We start from the raw sequence: 14,770 nt of genomic DNA, 5'->3' as shown, positions 1-14,770 counted from the left end.
CGCAGACCACAAGTTTCAGCCCGCCATCGAGGCCTACACGAAGGCCATCGAAATTGCACCCACAGCGATTTTGTATGCCAATCGTGCCTTTGGTACTGAGTTCCTCTTTCCATCCTTTTCTTCCCTCCTTCTCACTCTTCGTTGCCGCAGCCCACATCAAACTCGAGAGCTACGGCTCGGCCATCGAAGATGCCACAAAGGCGATTGAGCTCGACCCCACCTACGTGAAGGTAACCGCACTCCCTCTCCCTTAGTGGGCGTTCACGTGGTTAACGGCGTCGGCTTGCACCGCCTTTATTCTTCTTCGCGCCCCAGGCGTACTACCGGCGAGGTAGCGCCAGCCTGGCACTCCGCAAGTTCAAAGACAGCTTGCGAGACTTCAAGGAGGTATACCATTTCTCTTCTTCTTCTTCTTCTACGACTTAGCGAAGCACATCGCCGAGCTTGTGCCACGGGGTGACTGACTCTTACGTTGCTTGGGGCCTGTCTGTCTGTCTGATTACCAGGCGGTGAAGATCGCCCCCAAGGATAGAGACTGCCGGGTCAAGTATAAGGAGTGCGAGAAGGCCTACAAGGAGGCCCGCTGGAGCGATGCCATTGCCGTCGATCATCTGGCCTCGTCGCCCTTCAACACCATCGGCGACATCGATGCCATTGGTAACCCTCGCACATGCCCCCACAACAAGACCGCGCAATCGGCAAGCGCTACTTCCGCTTTCGTTCCTACTATGGAGGCTCACCTGCGAGCATGAGACTGACGAGAGTCGTTGTGTGCAGTGGTGGACAGCGACTATGACGGACCGCACTTGCAAGGACCCATCACGCTCGACTTCGTGGTGCAGATGATCGAGCACTTCAAAAAGCAAAAGAGGCTTCACAAGAAGTACGTCCATGTCCGCCGTGACGCCAGCGTTTCAAACAACTGTGTTGGTGATGTACACTGTGTGCTCACCGCTGTTTGCGATCAATCGCGGCTTGTGTTCGTCGGCGCCTAGGTACGTGCTGAGGCTGCTGTCAGAGACGAAGAAGATTTTTGAGGCGGAGGCGACGCTGGTGGACTTCAACTTCCCCGCGGGCGGCCGAGTCACCGTGTTCGGTGATGTGCACGGGCAGTTCTACGACCTGCTCAACGTTTTCCAGCTCAACGGCTACCCATCAGAAACCAACCCGTGCGTGTTCAACGGCGATTTCGTTGATCGGTACGTTGGCTATTGCTCTTGCTGAAGCCCTCGGCGTTGAGCACGCGCTTGCTTACGCCTACGTACGCTACTCTATCGCGCAGAGGGAGCTTCTCGACCGAGGTCATCCTCACCCTGTTGGCATTCAAGTATCTGTACCCGCAGCACGTGTTCCTCAACCGAGGCAACCACGAAGCGCAAACGATGAACAAGGTGCGTGTCCGGCAGTACGCGGTCAGGTAGTGCGCCTTGCATCAAAAGATTCATTCCTCCCGCCCCGCGGGGTGCTGCAGGTGTACGGATTCGAGGGAGAAGTGAAGGCCAAGTACTCGCAGTTCATCTACGAGCTCTTCACTGCACTCTTCTGCACACAGCCCCTGGGCACTCTGATCAACAACAAGGTCCGCCCCAGCCATTGATGATGATAAAGATGATCTTCCTTCGTGCACCCTCTCACACGGCCGTTGACTCGCAGATCCTGGTGGTCCACGGAGGGCTGTTCTCCAAGGACGGAGTTACCTTGGACGACATTCGCACGCTGGATCGCTTCCGAGAGCCGCCGGACGAGGGCATCATGTGCGACATCATGTGGGCCGACCCTCAGCCCCAGCCTGGCAGGTCGCCCTCTAAGCGAGGTACATAACGACACACGACACACCATGACACACGCACCACTCCAGCTAAACGACTGACTCGATTTCCGTTATCGCATGTCGAATCATTCATGCACAGGCGTGGGTCTTTCCTTTGGTCCTGATGTCACGAAGCGGTTCCTTGAGCAGAACAATCTGGAGTACGTCGTGCGCTCGCACGAGTGCAAGGACGGAGGCTATGAGGTGGCCCACGACGGTCGTTGCATCACCGTCTTCTCCGCTCCCAACTACTGCGATCAGGTGGGCAACAAGGGCTCCATCGTCATCTTCAAGGACGATCTCAAGCCTAATTTCGTCACCTTCGACGCTGTGGTACGCGAGCAAAATCCACAATCGCACATGACACACACAACAACAACAACGCGCGCGCTAATCCGAATGTGCGTGTCTGTGGCGTTGTGTTTGCCTGCGCAGCCTCACCCGGACATGCCGCCGATGGCCTACGCCAGCAATTACTCGTCCATGTTCGGCCTGTAGAGAGAGAGAGCAAAGTAAACGGCAATTACTCGCCCGGGTACCATGAAGGCGAACATGTTGTGGAGGAAGGTGAAGGTGGGCGGGGGAAGCCTAGGCGATGATCAACCGATCAGCGTTCGCCGCGCGCACGCCACGACATGCCCAGGCCCGTGTTTGGGCCTGAGACGTTTGCTCTTTCCGTAAATGATCCTGAACTCCGATAAGCTTTTGAGGAATGGCCAGCGGCCAGGCAACAGCATTGGTGAAATATTTTAAAATTCTGTCTCGCCGGGGTTTTCTAAGCGAGGTGCGTGGCTTCCGCGCTGACCCTCTCATCTTCTTGTACACCCACACCACCTCATCACTTCCAACACTTCCACCTGCAACATGTCCTGGAGCGCACTCAACCGCAAGGCCCCCGGCGTCTTCAACGAAGGCGTACGGCTCCTTCAGCTTTCTTCCTTTCATTTTTAATTTTCCGATGATGAAAACCGATCCATCGATTCTTGATCCTCCTTCGACCGCTTTACCTCTTCTCAATCTCACCTACCTTCTGCTTCCTTTTGCCCATAGACTAAGCCCGTGTGGCTCACCCTGTTCCCGCTCATCGCCGGTGGTTGCTTGTGGGCTGGTTACGTCAGCACCAGGACCCTCTTCGGCCACAACGAGATTGTGTACGCTCTCCTTTTCACTTGACATGTTGCGAGCACAATGGCTTCATCATCTTCGGCCTATTCGTTGAATTTCGATGCTAATCGCCTCAATTTGTAGGCTCTCGTCCAAGGGTCAGGAGCCCTACCTCGAGAGGGACTCGCCCAAGCTGCTCGGCCGCGACAGGAACGTCTCGACGCACGCCAAGTACAACGCCATGATGGACGGCAAGCAGTAAGCGACTGTTTCAGTTCTTCTGTTCCCATTTTTGAATACTTTTTTTTCCATCTGCAATCGTGAGAAATGGGCACCATCTTTGTGAACTGTGGTTCCACTGGAACTGTGCGGAAAGGAGCCTAGCTTGAGGTCCACGCAAGCTGTCGTTGGAGCTGCGACGACCCCTATGACGGAGATTGAAACAACGAGCGCGCCCGCAAGTTGAAGGATAGATGTGGAGCGTGGCTGGGTGGGAACTGCGGGTGTTCATCCCTGTAGAGTGCCCGCCAACTGCGCAGGAGGAGAGGGAGGGAGGAGAAGACGCCGTGCTCGACGTCTTTCGATGGGCCAAGCGCCACAAGAAGGATTTGAAGGCGAAGTGGAAGGAAGAAGAGGAGAAGCGCAAGAAGAAGGACAAGAAAAAGGACAAGAAGGGGAAGAAGGACAAGAAGAAGGACAAAAACAAGGAGGAGAAGATCCAAGAAGATGGAGATGAACAAAAGAAGGGCAAGAAGGGCAGCAAAAAGAAACAGGGAGGCGGACCCATCGAGCGGCGGACGGACTTCTACCTCCACATCGCCCCCTCTCGCCCTTCTCGCGCTACACGGCAGCTTGCCGTGAGTGAAGAAGAAGATGGCGTAGCGGCGTTGGCATCACCCACCGACTACGATGACGACGAAGCGGCCCTGGGGCGGTGGGTCGAAGAGGGCTGCGGCCTCAAGCTGCGCGGAGGCCCCTGGGGTCACCAGCTCGAGCTCAAGGTTCGCACCGCCTCCGCCGAAGCCGATGCCGCTGGTGACGACCCGCTACTACACGCCGAGCGGTGGGTCAAGCTGGCCCTGCCGCGGGTCGGCAGCAGCGACGAGGTGGTCGCGCTGCCCCCGCGCACCGTGGCCGACCTGGTGGTCCTCCACCGCGCCATCGCCGCCGCCGTCGTGGCCGACGATGGCGACAACGCCGGGGGTACGTGGCTGGGCGGCGGCTGGCGCGGGCTCGTAAGGGCGGCCGGCGAGTTCGTGCGCCACCACCTGTCGTCGTCGTCGTCGTCGCAGCACGAAGAGGAGGTCGCGCGCGAGCGTGCCCAGGTGGCCGTGGCGCGCCAGGCCATCGGGCGGCGACTGATGATTGCAGCGGGCGTGGCCGGAGGCAATACAGCATCGCCGGATCATCGCCACCACGAGGTTGAGCCCGAGCCCGAGCCGCGTGAGCCAAACGCGCTCGACGGGGATTCGCCAGCATCAACGTCGAACGAACCGTCGGCGTCGGCGTCGGCGTCGTTGGCCGATGCCGAGCGTGTGGAGGCGGAGGCGGAGGCGGCGGCGGAGGAGGCGCTGCTGTGCGGGGTGTGGCAGGTGGACAAGGCCCGACGGCAGCGCAACGTCAAGTGGCCGGTGGCCCGGCCGAAGGAAAAGAAGACGGCAGCGGAAGAGGCGGCGGATGAGGAGGAGGACGGCGGCGGAGTGGAGGTGCTGGTGGTGGAGCAGACCGATATCTCCACCTTCACCTACCGCGCGAACGCAGCACAGGGCGACGAAGGTTCGATTCGTTGGTTGGTGACATGCACGGGCGTGTGTGCGGTTGTGTTAAAGTGCACGTGTGCGGTGGTGCGTGTGCGGTGCCATGGCAGGGGTGGTAGGCGATGAGCGGCACGAGGAGCTGAGCGCGGAGCAGCGCGGAGACTTCGTGTCGGTGTGCGTGGAGGGCGGCAGTCCCGAAGTGCTCCGCCATTTCATGGCGGCCTTCCTCTCTTCGCTTCCTCCCTCTCGGGTACCACCACCACGCTTTCCCTTCCTTAGTCTTCCCCTTGGCTTGCTTGAGCTCATCTCCTTGTGTTGTGTGTTGTGTGTTGTGTCGTGTAGTGGCGGCCAGTGGTGGTGGGCTATCCAGGCTGGGTGGCAGGGCTGGCCCACCACCAACACCCACAAGGGCCAGCCACAACCCACACTGGGCAAGCCAGCTGAGCTCCTCTCTGTTGCCTTGGGAACCAAAAACTAGAATGCCAAATAAATTATGCGCCGGCGTGTAGCATCTTGAACAACACACAAGGCCGGGCAGGTCCAGCAATGGAACTGGATTTTGCGTCATTTGGCGTGTACTCCCTCGCGGGCAAGAGGCATGCCAACGAAGATCGCTGGGTGGCCTTCACCCACCTCCACCTGTGTCCCAACATCTCAGCTCCAGGTACCCGCCGCCACTCTGTTCATTTGCGCCCCACACTGTCTGTTGTGATTAGCTTTTGATTTGTTGTTATTTTGAAGGATTAACGGAACGTCGCAGTGCAAGTTTTTAATCAATTGATAATGCGTTGAGATTTTAATTTCATTTTGTTAAACAAATCTCGCTTTCTCCACTCCCCGCCCCATCCACAGCCTGGCAGCTGAAGAAGAAAAAGAAAAAGAAGAAGGGCAGCAAGGGTGGTGATGGAGGGAAAGAGGAAAAGAGCGGCAACGACGACCAGGCCGACGAGGGCGGCTACCTGCCGCTTTCGTTCTTTGCGGTGTACGACGGCCACGGCGGATCGCTGTGCGTGGAGACGGTCAGCACGCGCCTGCACAAGTACATCATCAACCAGCGCACCCGCGGCCTCTTCTTCCTCCGCGACCCCGAACTCATCAACGAAGCCCTGTACACACACCCGCGTGTTGCGTGTCGTTGCGTGTCGTGTCGTGTCGCGTTGCTCACTCGCGTGTGTCGTGTGTCGTGTGCGTGTGCGTGTGCGTGTGTCGTGCCGCGTGCGCAGCATTCGCGAGGCCATCCGGCGCGGGTTCGAGGACATGGACCGGGAGGTGATCCGGACCACGGAGCAGAAGGGCGACTCGAGCGGGTCGTGCGCGGTGGTCATCATCCTCCTCTACAACCGCGTCTTCATCGCCCACGCCGGCGACACCCGCGCCGTGCTCGGCCAAGTCAAAGGTTCGTTTATTTTCATTTTCATTTTATGTTTCATAGTTCATTTTTTTATTTCTTTAATATATATTAATTATAATGGTTTTAATCAATTATTTTTAATTTTGTGAAAAACAACAAAACAGGTTCGGGTAAGGGGAGCCTGTCGGAACCGTTCTCGCCGCTGCCGACGCGGCTGTACGGCGCCGAACTAAAGAAGACCAACTCTGACAGCTCCATCCCCGGACACATCGCCCGTGCGGTGACCTCCTTCTCTTCGATGCACGCGTTCAAGTGTAGTGACGCCCGTGTGTGGCGTGTGCGGCGTGTGTCGTGTCGTGTCGTGTCGTGTAGAGGGCGGGATGATGTCGTCAAAGTCGGCGGACTCGGTGACGCCGCGTCGGTGGGAGCGACGGATGTCGGACGAGGACCGGCGGGTGGCGGAGCGGGGCAAGTGGACGCGCAAGACCCTCAAGAACCTGCGCACCATCGAACTCACCGAGGACCACAAGGCCACCAACGAGAAGGAGAAGAAGCGCATGAAGCTCAAGGGCGGCTTCGTCGCCAACGGCCGAGTCTTTGGTGTCCTCGCGGTACACCACACGACACACGCACACGACACACACGACACACGACACGACACACGCTGACGACACACATACACACGACAGGTGGCGCGTGCGTTCGGTGACAGGTCGCTGAAGATGTCGCCGCAAGAGTACCAGATCCGCAAGATCAAGGGGAGCGGGAGCGTGATGCGGCGCAACCGCGACGCCGACGCCCTCAGCGACGAGCACAGCAGCAGCAGCGACGACGACGACAACAACGAAAAGAACGAAAGCGACAACCACAAGAACGAAAGCGACAACGGCGGCGGAAACGAGAGCGGCGCGGTTTCGACCGACGTCGTGGCGACCGAAGAGCGAACGGCGGCGGCGGCGACCGGCGAGAGCGCGACGGCCGAGCGGCGGGCGAGCCGGCGGGTGACGCAGCAGCGCGGGAAGGAGCTGAACGCGGGGCTGCCGTTCGACAACGACGAGCTGTGGGGCTGGGTCGAGTCGCAGCGCCTGGCCGACCTCCGCGCCGCCACCGACTTCGAGGCCGACGAAAAGGCCCGCAAGGCCGAAAAGAAGGCCGCCAAGGAGAAGGAGCGCGCCGGCGCCGCCTCGTCGTCATCTTCGGAGGGCCACGCCGACGCCGACGCCGGAGGGGGCGGCGGGGGCGGCGATGGGGCGAGTCCGCGACACGAGAACGGCGACGGCGAAGGCGACGGCGAGGGTGAGAAGGCGAAGGGCGGAAAGAAGGGGCGGAAGGGCGAGAGCTACGAGGCGATGACGGAGAAGGAGATGCGGAGGCGGCAGGACAAGGCCCTCAAGAAGCGGTCGAAGCAGATCCGGAAGGAGCGGGAGCAGCTCAAGGAGAAGGAGCGCAAGGTGAAGGAGATGGCCAAGATCCAGGAGCGACGGGGCAACGCCGGCGAGGGCGTCGTCGTGGCCCTGCCCGACATCGACTGCCGCACCATCTCCACCGACGACCGATTCATCCTCATCGCCTCCGATGGTACGACACGCACCACCGCACACACGACACACAACACGACACACACAACACACAACACGACAGGACACGCGTCTAACGGGCGGGTGGGTGAAGGCTTGTGGGACGTGTGTCCGAGCAAGGAGAGCGTGAAGGCGGTGTCGCAGCTGTACCTGGAGCAGCAGCTGCAGGCGGCGGCGACGCCGGTGGTGGCGGCACCGGCCCAGTCGGGCGTGCCGGTGACGATGCTGCGCAACATATGCGAGTCGGTCTGCCGAAGCGCGCGGAAAGGCGGCAGTTCGGACGATATCACGTGTCTCCTCATTGCCCTCCACCCGACCATCATCTAGACACGGAGCTCGCGTCGTGTGTCGTGCGTCGTGTGTCGTGCCATAGCGCACGCGTCAAAACAAAACGCGTAGCGTAACTGGGAAGTTTCTGGTGTTTGTGGTCAACTTTGTGTCGACCATCCGCAGGCCAATCGTGGGAGAGAGGCAACCCTGGCAGCTGGCCAGACCCCCAGTATCGTTCGCCTCTTCTTTTTTCTTATCTTCCCCCCTAAGCTACACTACAAGACACTACACACCGCGCATCCACGGCGAGTAGAGCGACACAACAGGCAACAACAGATCTGTTGAAAAAGAAGAAAAGAAACAGCAACAGCAGATAGAAGATAGAAGATGTCTCTTCCTACGATTGAAGAGCTGGAGGACCTGACCTCGCAGTGCCTGGCGAGGACCTTCTCGGACCAGCAGGTGCAGGCCATCATCAGCCACTCGCGCCAGCTGGCATCGTTCGGGGTCACCGACTACGTCGATCGCGAGGACCTGCGCAAGATCTTCAAGGACGAGAAGGACAAGAAAGACAAGAAGAAAGACAAGAAGAAGGACAAGAAGGATAAAAAGAAGAAGAAGGGCAAGAAGGACAAGAAGAAGGACAAGAAAAAGAAGAAGAGCAAGAAGGACAAGAAGAAGAGCAAGAAGGACAAGAAGAAGGACAAGAAGCATAAGAAGAAGGACAAGAAGGACAAGAAGAAGTACAAGGAGGGCTACAAGGAGCAGCCCTGGAGGCCTGCCGAGTGGAGCCTCAGCAAGGAGGCCAGCGCCGAAGGCAAGGAGTACGACTTCGACGAGGACGAGACCCGCTACGTGCGCACCAGGCTCCAGGAAGTCAGAGGTATCCCCCTTTCAGGCCCTACACCTTGCCCCCGCGCACCACCTCCTCCACCGCAGCTGCTTATCTCTCGCCGTGGTCCATCTTCCATCTTTCTCTTCGTTCCAATCCACAGAGAAACTGCTGCACAGGCGCGAGGCCAGCGTCAGCAACTTCGCCCCGTGCATGCTGCTCTACACCGAAGGCAGCGAGCCCGACGTCAAGGAGACCAAGCTGTACAGCTCCCACTTTCTCTTTCTCTCTTTCATTTCTTCTCGACGTGTGGTGTTGACTTGGGCGTCTTGGTCATTGTTGCAACAGTGACGCCCAGTGCACCCTGCTGAGGAAGGCCAGCACCCACGCCCTCAAGAGCGAGCAGTGCTGGTCGCAGTACCTGGCCAAGATGGACGAGTGCCTCCACCACCGCACCGGCGAGTACTGCCTCCGCGCCTTCCGCCCTCTCGAGAGGCAGTGCGCTCAGGTACGCCGACGGCCACCGCGTGCCGCACACAACGCACGACGCGTGCATCATCTCACCCCTCGGCTGACGAATTGGTGGTGTGGTCGACGTGGTGATTGCTGCAGTCTGGCTGGAGGAGCGTCAACGACCTGAGGAAGCTCACCAGGCTGCGCTCCAAGGAGGAGGTCGACCTGCAGTAGGCCGCCGCCAGCCCCCCGAGGCCATCATCCAGACGCCGGCGAGGCTTGGTGATGCCCGGGCCACACCTGTGCATAGGTCTCTTTCTACCCACCACCCTCCCTCCTGCCCACCTTCACCCTCTTGGCAATGCGGCCGCTGACGGAAGGCTTATTTGTCGTTTTGTTGCTTTTGCGAAGCTCTCCACAACAAGAAAATACATTTCCCAAAAACATTTCTCTCAATCGCACGCGCTTGTGGGGAGAAAAAGGAGGGAAAATTTGCCGACAGAAGGGCTGGCCAACCGCCGCGATTTTCTCTTTTTCGTTGTCGACAAAAGCACCAAAGAGCAGACGGCACTGTCTGCCTCCCCAACCGTGAAGACGACAGACGGCCATGCCGACGGACCGCTGAACCTTCCCCCCATCGACATCATCATCCCGTTCCTCCTCATTTACTTCCTGGCCTCCCACCCGCGGCTTCTGAGCCCGCACAGCGGCATCACGTAGACGGAAGCCGAAAATGCTAGACACGAACACCCGCATTAATGATCACATCATCGCCTGGCTGCCTCGCGGCCAGACCGTAGCTGCCCAGGTGCCCTACACCAAGCGAAAACAAGAGTGGATTGTGGCCTCGGTCGTCTCCTGGAATGAAGACGAAATGACGTAAAGCGCCCCTCTTCTTCAAGTCGATTGATGATTCTAGAGAGGCTCCAGCTGCTAACTTGTTCCTTCTGATCGGGCCTTTCCAGATACGTCGTGAAGGACGAGTTCCCCGAGAATAAGAAGATGAAGTCTTGGACCATCCCGCACCACAAAGTAATCCGGTTTCCTCGCGATCTGAGGGATCCCTTGATGCCAGGAGACCGCGTACTGTCTCTTTGGTACATCCCCGACACGGAGGAGTGGTCCTCCATGTTCTACGAGGCCACAATTGTGAACACCGACGATATGGAGAAGGTAGATCCCCCCCCTCGCTTTCCCTGTCAATGACAGGCTCATTGAACCTCCATTTGATTCTGTGCAGACAAGTACGATATGGCTGCGATTTAACGGCGACGACGAGGTCTACGAAATCGACTCGATGAAGATTGTAAAGGTGCGCAGTCGACGTCCATCCAGCCTTACCAACTGTCGTAACGGTCTTCCGCGGAGACTGATCTCTTCGTCTTCAATTCAGAAGCCAAAACGAAGATCTAAGGTGCCCAAGCGACCATTCACCTCGGCCATCAACGGCAGTTCTTCTCCTCTCCACTCTCCACCAACAGATGGTAAGCCCCCCCTCCTTCACCGCAAGGAAGGCGGCCATCTCATCCATTTTACCTTTGTCATGCAGTCTACGACGAGCCTCGACCACACCAGCGATTCAATGCCTCGCCACCAGAACAGCCACCCCACAAGAAACCGCGAATGATGAAAATGGAAGAGGACCAGCATCATCCACCATCTCGAAACGTAATGGAAACTTCGCCCTTCTCGCCGATCTCTTCAGCTTCTACCTCGACTTCTTCCACCTCTTCTCCGTACGCCAAGTCGTTGGGTGCCAACGGCACGACGACGGTGGGCTCCACCTTCCATCTCAACGGCACCAGCAGCAATCGTTCGATCAGCCCTGACCGAGAGCATCAGCCGCCCCATCACCATACGCCAGTTTCCGCCGCCGTGTTCAACAACCGGTATCAATTTTGTGGAGTGCTGGGGAAGAAGATGAAGAGGATGGGGGCAATCCTCAACGAACGAAGCAAGGTGTCCAACACGTAGTCGCTACTACGTCACCTATCCTCCTTTCACCTCCTCTTTCTGTATGTACTGTGGCCATCTTCTTCAAAAACGTAAATAATTTCAATCCAATCTCTTCGTTCGCCCTTTTCCGGCCTTTCTTTGTTTTCTGCCGACTGACGCCTTTTCACTCCACAAGTCCCACATAAAAGGCGTGCAGAAGAATCAAGAACGTTGACAGAGATACAGGGCACCTGGTCAAGGATGAGCTTAACAGATGGAGAGAAAGGCACCGTGCGTCGCGTAGTTGGCGGAAACGTGAAGGCGATTGCGGTAGCGCGTCTCTACACAACCAACAACGGTGGATGGTGCTACGAGGGCAAATGGGGCGGCCTGGCGCTGGTGGCCGAAAGGGACAGCCACTTCCTGCGCCTGGTCGACCTGGACCGGGGAACTCCCATCTGGGAGCACGAGCTCTACGACAACATCGTCTACAGCAGCCCCGCTCCCTTCTTCCACACCTTCGAGGGCCACAAGGCCGTAGTGGGGCTTTCCTTCGCCGACGAGCAAGACGCCCGCGTCCTATACAACGCCGTCGTCGATGTGCGGCTCCGTATGCCCGCTCCCAGTCCCGTCCCCCACAACAACAACAACAACGCCTCCCTTCACCCTGGCGCCCCGGCGCAGCTCGCGCATTCCACCAGCGGTGTGCCTCCGCCTCGCCTCCAAACCCCGCCGATGGGCGGGGGCGGCATGTCCGCCTCGACATCGAGCTTGAGCGCCCCCGTCCTCAGTCGACCTCCACTCTCACCTCGTAACCGTACGCTCGCTTTCCCTCACTTGCGCTCACCACAGCGTAACAAATTGTCACGCCATCTCACCCTGTGCTTGTGTGCCGCCACTGCAGCCGGAACGGCTACGATGAGGGGTACGGGGCCGAGTCCGCCGGGGTCGCTCGACAGCGGAGGCAGCGGCGGCGGAGGCAGCGGCAGCAACACCAACCCAAAGTCGCAGGGGAAGGGCAAGGAAACAAAGAAGAAGGGCTGGTTCAGCAATATCACCTCCCGCCTGGGTATCACAGCGGAAGCCGACGAGAGTGGTACCTACCGAACCACAGCGCACGTTTTCCTCAGTAACCATCAACTCTAACACGTCTTGTTGTGTTGTTGCCTTGCAGCCAACTACTCGCTCAGCGGTCCCACCAACTTCCGTCACGCCTCACACATCGGTAACGCCCGCGCTTGTCTTCGATGCCCATCGTTTGAGGTTGACCATGACCCCCGTAACCACCTCTCCTGCAGGCTGGGATCACACCAACGGCTTCGAGATCCGCAACATCCCGCCCGAGTGGCGCAAGCTGTTCCAAGCCGCCGGCGTCACGAAGAGCGAACTGCGCAATGGTGCGCTACACCACTTGATAATCTGGTGAGATGGGTGGTCGAGCGCTGACCGTGTGCGGTGTGTGCAGGCGACACGGCCAAGTTCATCATGGACACGGTGGCGGAAGCCACCATGGGCATGAACCCCACCGCCGCTCCCGCGATTCCCCAGCGCCCCGCCCTCGCCCCGCCGCCGCCCATACCAAGTGCCCCGGGCTACGGCTCGCCCTCCTTCTCCGGAGGCCCGCCGCCCCCGCCCCCCATTCCGGCCGGCCCCGGCGCCCCGCCACCGCCTTCCCCGCCCGGCGGCGGTCCGCCCCCTCCCCCGGCCCCGACCTTTCCCGGCCCACCGCCGCCCGGCATCCCCGCCCCCGGCCCTCCGCCTCCTCCGACCATGGGCGCCGGCGGCGGCCCGAGCGGCGGCCTGCTTGCGGGCCTGCAGACGGCCAAGCTGCGCAGCGCGACCGAGGCGGTGGCGGGCGGCGGTATGCCGGACCTGAAGGACCTGGACGAGGTCCAGGGCAACTCGCTGGCCAACACCCTAGCCGCGGCGATGGCGGCCAGGCGCGGCGCGATCAAGGACGACCCTGACGATGAGCTGGACTCAGACGACGAGTGGTCTGCGTAGAATGGAATTTTGGTCGACAAAAGGCAAGCATGCAGTACGAATTTGCTGGATCAGCCTACATTAAAATTGATAGAATCGTAGCAGCAAGATGAAGAGGAGTGCCGCCATGATGGGAGGAGCGAGCTCGCGTGCTGCGGTGCGCGATTTGTACAAGCGAGTGGTGCGGCTGGGCAACACATGGGAAGCGCGCAACCCCGCGCAAACGCCCAAGGAGCGTGAGTACATCCTCGAGGAGGCGCGTACGCTCTTCCATCAACACATGTACGAGACTGACCCACAAGAGGTCCAGCGATTGGTACGTACACTGCCCAATTATATACTATTATTACCCCCCCCCAAATCTGCACCTCACCAATTGACCACACAGCTGCAAGAGGCTGAAGGACGCGTGGAGATCGCCGAACACTACGGCATCCCCTATCAGCGAACGAGCAACCTGCCCCCAGGCACCAGCGCCGACGACTACCGCCGCGGCCAGATCTCGTTCGGCGAGGCACCACGCTACCACACACCCAGCCACCCTCTCTTCGACGATTGAGCCCTGTTCTGCAAACCCGCCCAGGTCGACTCACACTTATCTTCGCCCCGTGCCTCTTCGTCCATCATCCTCAGGGCGATGGGCGCCTCATGAAGTGGTGTGGCTACGTAGCCGATGTACATACTGCATTCTCTCTTCTTGTTGTTGTTTGCGCGGTGATGCCGCTACGTTTTTCCTTCTTTGGGGTGTGTTGCCTTTTTTAACATGGAACGCCCCCAGGCAACACGGACGGTTTCAAGTCCCCCACCCCCACACCTTTCTCCATCAACCCCCCAATAGATAAAGGAACACACCTCACATCTTCAGCCACTTCATCTTCATTCTCCTCCACAGCAACAACTCAAAACGTAAATTCATAGAAATAAAACATAGAGACAAAAGATGGACTACCTCCACGGGTGGGACGCGCGACCAGACCAGGGGCCGGGCCTAGTGGGGCGGCTCACGGCGCGGGGCAGCGCCATGGTGGACTCGTGGTTCGGGCTGGGCACGAGCGAGCAGCTCGCCCTCGACGGCCCCTCGCTCCTCGAGCGCCAGCTCACCGAGGCTTCCGCCCCGCCCTCCTCGTCGTTCGCCTTTGCCACCCCCGCGGCCCTCCCCATGTGGGACATCGACTTTGGCTTCGACGCCTCGCCCCTCCCCTCCACCATCGGAGGTGGCGGCCCGCCCGCCCTGCCCCCGCGCTCCCTGCGCTACAACGACTCCGACCGCCTCAGCCTCAACGAGATGGCCACAGCCTCCTCGCTGGACTTTGAGATGGACACGTTTCCGCAGTCGCTGCCTTCGCGCGACCTCACCCACCACCCGCTACCCACGCCCGACGCCCACCTGGTACGTACACCGCACACACCGCACACAGCATTCTTGAATTCTCAACAAGTGTCATATGTCGTGTGCGTGTCGTGCGTCGTGCGTGTCGTGTGCGTGTCGTGTGCGTGTCGTGTGTGTCGTGTGCTGATAACAGCGACATGAGATCTTCGCTGATGCAGCGGACGAGAGCAGCGACGACGATGTGGTGGACTACCAGCGCGACAATCGTGGGAAGCTCAACCTTTACGTCAACAGCAACAGCAACGATCACAATATGGAAGGGAGCGACTTTTGGTCGGACTCATCGCCGGCGCCGGCCTTGGTCCAGG

General features: G+C 59.3%; 9 protein-coding genes across 9 annotated transcripts in view; all 9 read left to right on the top strand.

The window, feature by feature from the left end:
- Window positions 1-76: 76 nt before the first annotated feature.
- ACA1_234820 (Serine/threonine protein phosphatase 5, putative) lies at window positions 77-2,308 on the top strand (the record flags this gene model as incomplete). The annotated part of the gene is made up of 11 exons (XM_004341030.1): window positions 77-83; window positions 151-230; window positions 316-387; window positions 507-657; window positions 778-883; window positions 996-1,199; window positions 1,283-1,391; window positions 1,472-1,579; window positions 1,654-1,813; window positions 1,911-2,143; window positions 2,246-2,308. Coding segments are annotated over 11 exons (1,293 nt in total), but the record flags the coding sequence as incomplete, so codon positions are not given.
- Window positions 2,309-2,674: 366 nt separating this feature from the next.
- ACA1_234810 (uncharacterized protein) lies at window positions 2,675-3,176 on the top strand (the record flags this gene model as incomplete). Its single annotated transcript, XM_004341029.1, has 3 exons — window positions 2,675-2,725; window positions 2,861-2,961; window positions 3,059-3,176. The coding sequence occupies 3 exons, from the start codon at window positions 2,675-2,677 to the stop codon at window positions 3,174-3,176; spliced, it is 270 nt and encodes an 89-aa protein (XP_004341077.1).
- A 211-nt stretch (window positions 3,177-3,387) lies between these two features.
- ACA1_234800 (uncharacterized protein) lies at window positions 3,388-5,149 on the top strand (the record flags this gene model as incomplete). The annotated part of the gene is made up of 3 exons (XM_004341028.1): window positions 3,388-4,690; window positions 4,782-4,921; window positions 5,042-5,149. 3 exons carry the CDS (start codon window positions 3,388-3,390, stop codon window positions 5,147-5,149), a joined length of 1,551 nt encoding a protein of 516 aa, XP_004341076.1.
- Window positions 5,150-5,217: 68 nt separating this feature from the next.
- On the top strand, window positions 5,218-7,926 carry ACA1_234790 (protein phosphatase 2C domain containing protein; the record flags this gene model as incomplete). The annotated part of the gene is made up of 7 exons (XM_004341027.1): window positions 5,218-5,335; window positions 5,524-5,779; window positions 5,895-6,067; window positions 6,187-6,297; window positions 6,395-6,633; window positions 6,745-7,600; window positions 7,694-7,926. The coding sequence occupies 7 exons, from the start codon at window positions 5,218-5,220 to the stop codon at window positions 7,924-7,926; spliced, it is 1,986 nt and encodes a 661-aa protein (XP_004341075.1).
- A 330-nt stretch (window positions 7,927-8,256) lies between these two features.
- Window positions 8,257-9,388, top strand: ACA1_234780 (uncharacterized protein; the record flags this gene model as incomplete). Its single annotated transcript, XM_004341026.1, has 5 exons — window positions 8,257-8,376; window positions 8,524-8,752; window positions 8,865-8,964; window positions 9,050-9,209; window positions 9,314-9,388. 5 exons carry the CDS (start codon window positions 8,257-8,259, stop codon window positions 9,386-9,388), a joined length of 684 nt encoding a protein of 227 aa, XP_004341074.1.
- A 499-nt stretch (window positions 9,389-9,887) lies between these two features.
- Window positions 9,888-11,128, top strand: ACA1_234770 (uncharacterized protein; the record flags this gene model as incomplete). Its single annotated transcript, XM_004341025.1, has 5 exons — window positions 9,888-10,033; window positions 10,120-10,327; window positions 10,395-10,466; window positions 10,548-10,638; window positions 10,704-11,128. 5 exons carry the CDS (start codon window positions 9,888-9,890, stop codon window positions 11,126-11,128), a joined length of 942 nt encoding a protein of 313 aa, XP_004341073.1.
- Window positions 11,129-11,350: 222 nt separating this feature from the next.
- On the top strand, window positions 11,351-13,093 carry ACA1_234760 (WH1 domain containing protein; the record flags this gene model as incomplete). Its single annotated transcript, XM_004341024.1, has 5 exons — window positions 11,351-11,906; window positions 11,994-12,185; window positions 12,264-12,314; window positions 12,388-12,486; window positions 12,555-13,093. 5 exons carry the CDS (start codon window positions 11,351-11,353, stop codon window positions 13,091-13,093), a joined length of 1,437 nt encoding a protein of 478 aa, XP_004341072.1.
- Window positions 13,094-13,181: 88 nt separating this feature from the next.
- ACA1_234750 (LYR motifcontaining protein 1, putative) lies at window positions 13,182-13,631 on the top strand (the record flags this gene model as incomplete). Its single annotated transcript, XM_004341023.1, has 2 exons — window positions 13,182-13,388; window positions 13,461-13,631. 2 exons carry the CDS (start codon window positions 13,182-13,184, stop codon window positions 13,629-13,631), a joined length of 378 nt encoding a protein of 125 aa, XP_004341071.1.
- Window positions 13,632-14,012: 381 nt separating this feature from the next.
- Window positions 14,013-14,770, top strand: part of ACA1_234740 (peptidase, S54 family protein) — a gene marked incomplete at both ends in the record, with an annotated part of 2,076 nt that continues 1,318 nt past the window's right edge. Inside the window, 2 exons of the mRNA XM_004341022.1 lie at window positions 14,013-14,462; window positions 14,596-14,763. Coding sequence (XP_004341070.1) covers window positions 14,013-14,462; window positions 14,596-14,763 — 618 coding nt within the window. The remainder of the gene's footprint in view (window positions 14,463-14,595; window positions 14,764-14,770) is intronic.

The sequence above is a fragment of the Acanthamoeba castellanii genome, assembly GCF_000313135.1.
Source record: "Acanthamoeba castellanii str. Neff unplaced genomic scaffold scf7180000084762, whole genome shotgun sequence".
In the NCBI taxonomy this organism is placed as follows: Eukaryota; Discosea; order Longamoebia; family Acanthamoebidae; genus Acanthamoeba; species Acanthamoeba castellanii.
Note: the sequence above shows the minus strand (reverse complement) of the source record. Positions and strands in the feature narration are given on the sequence as shown.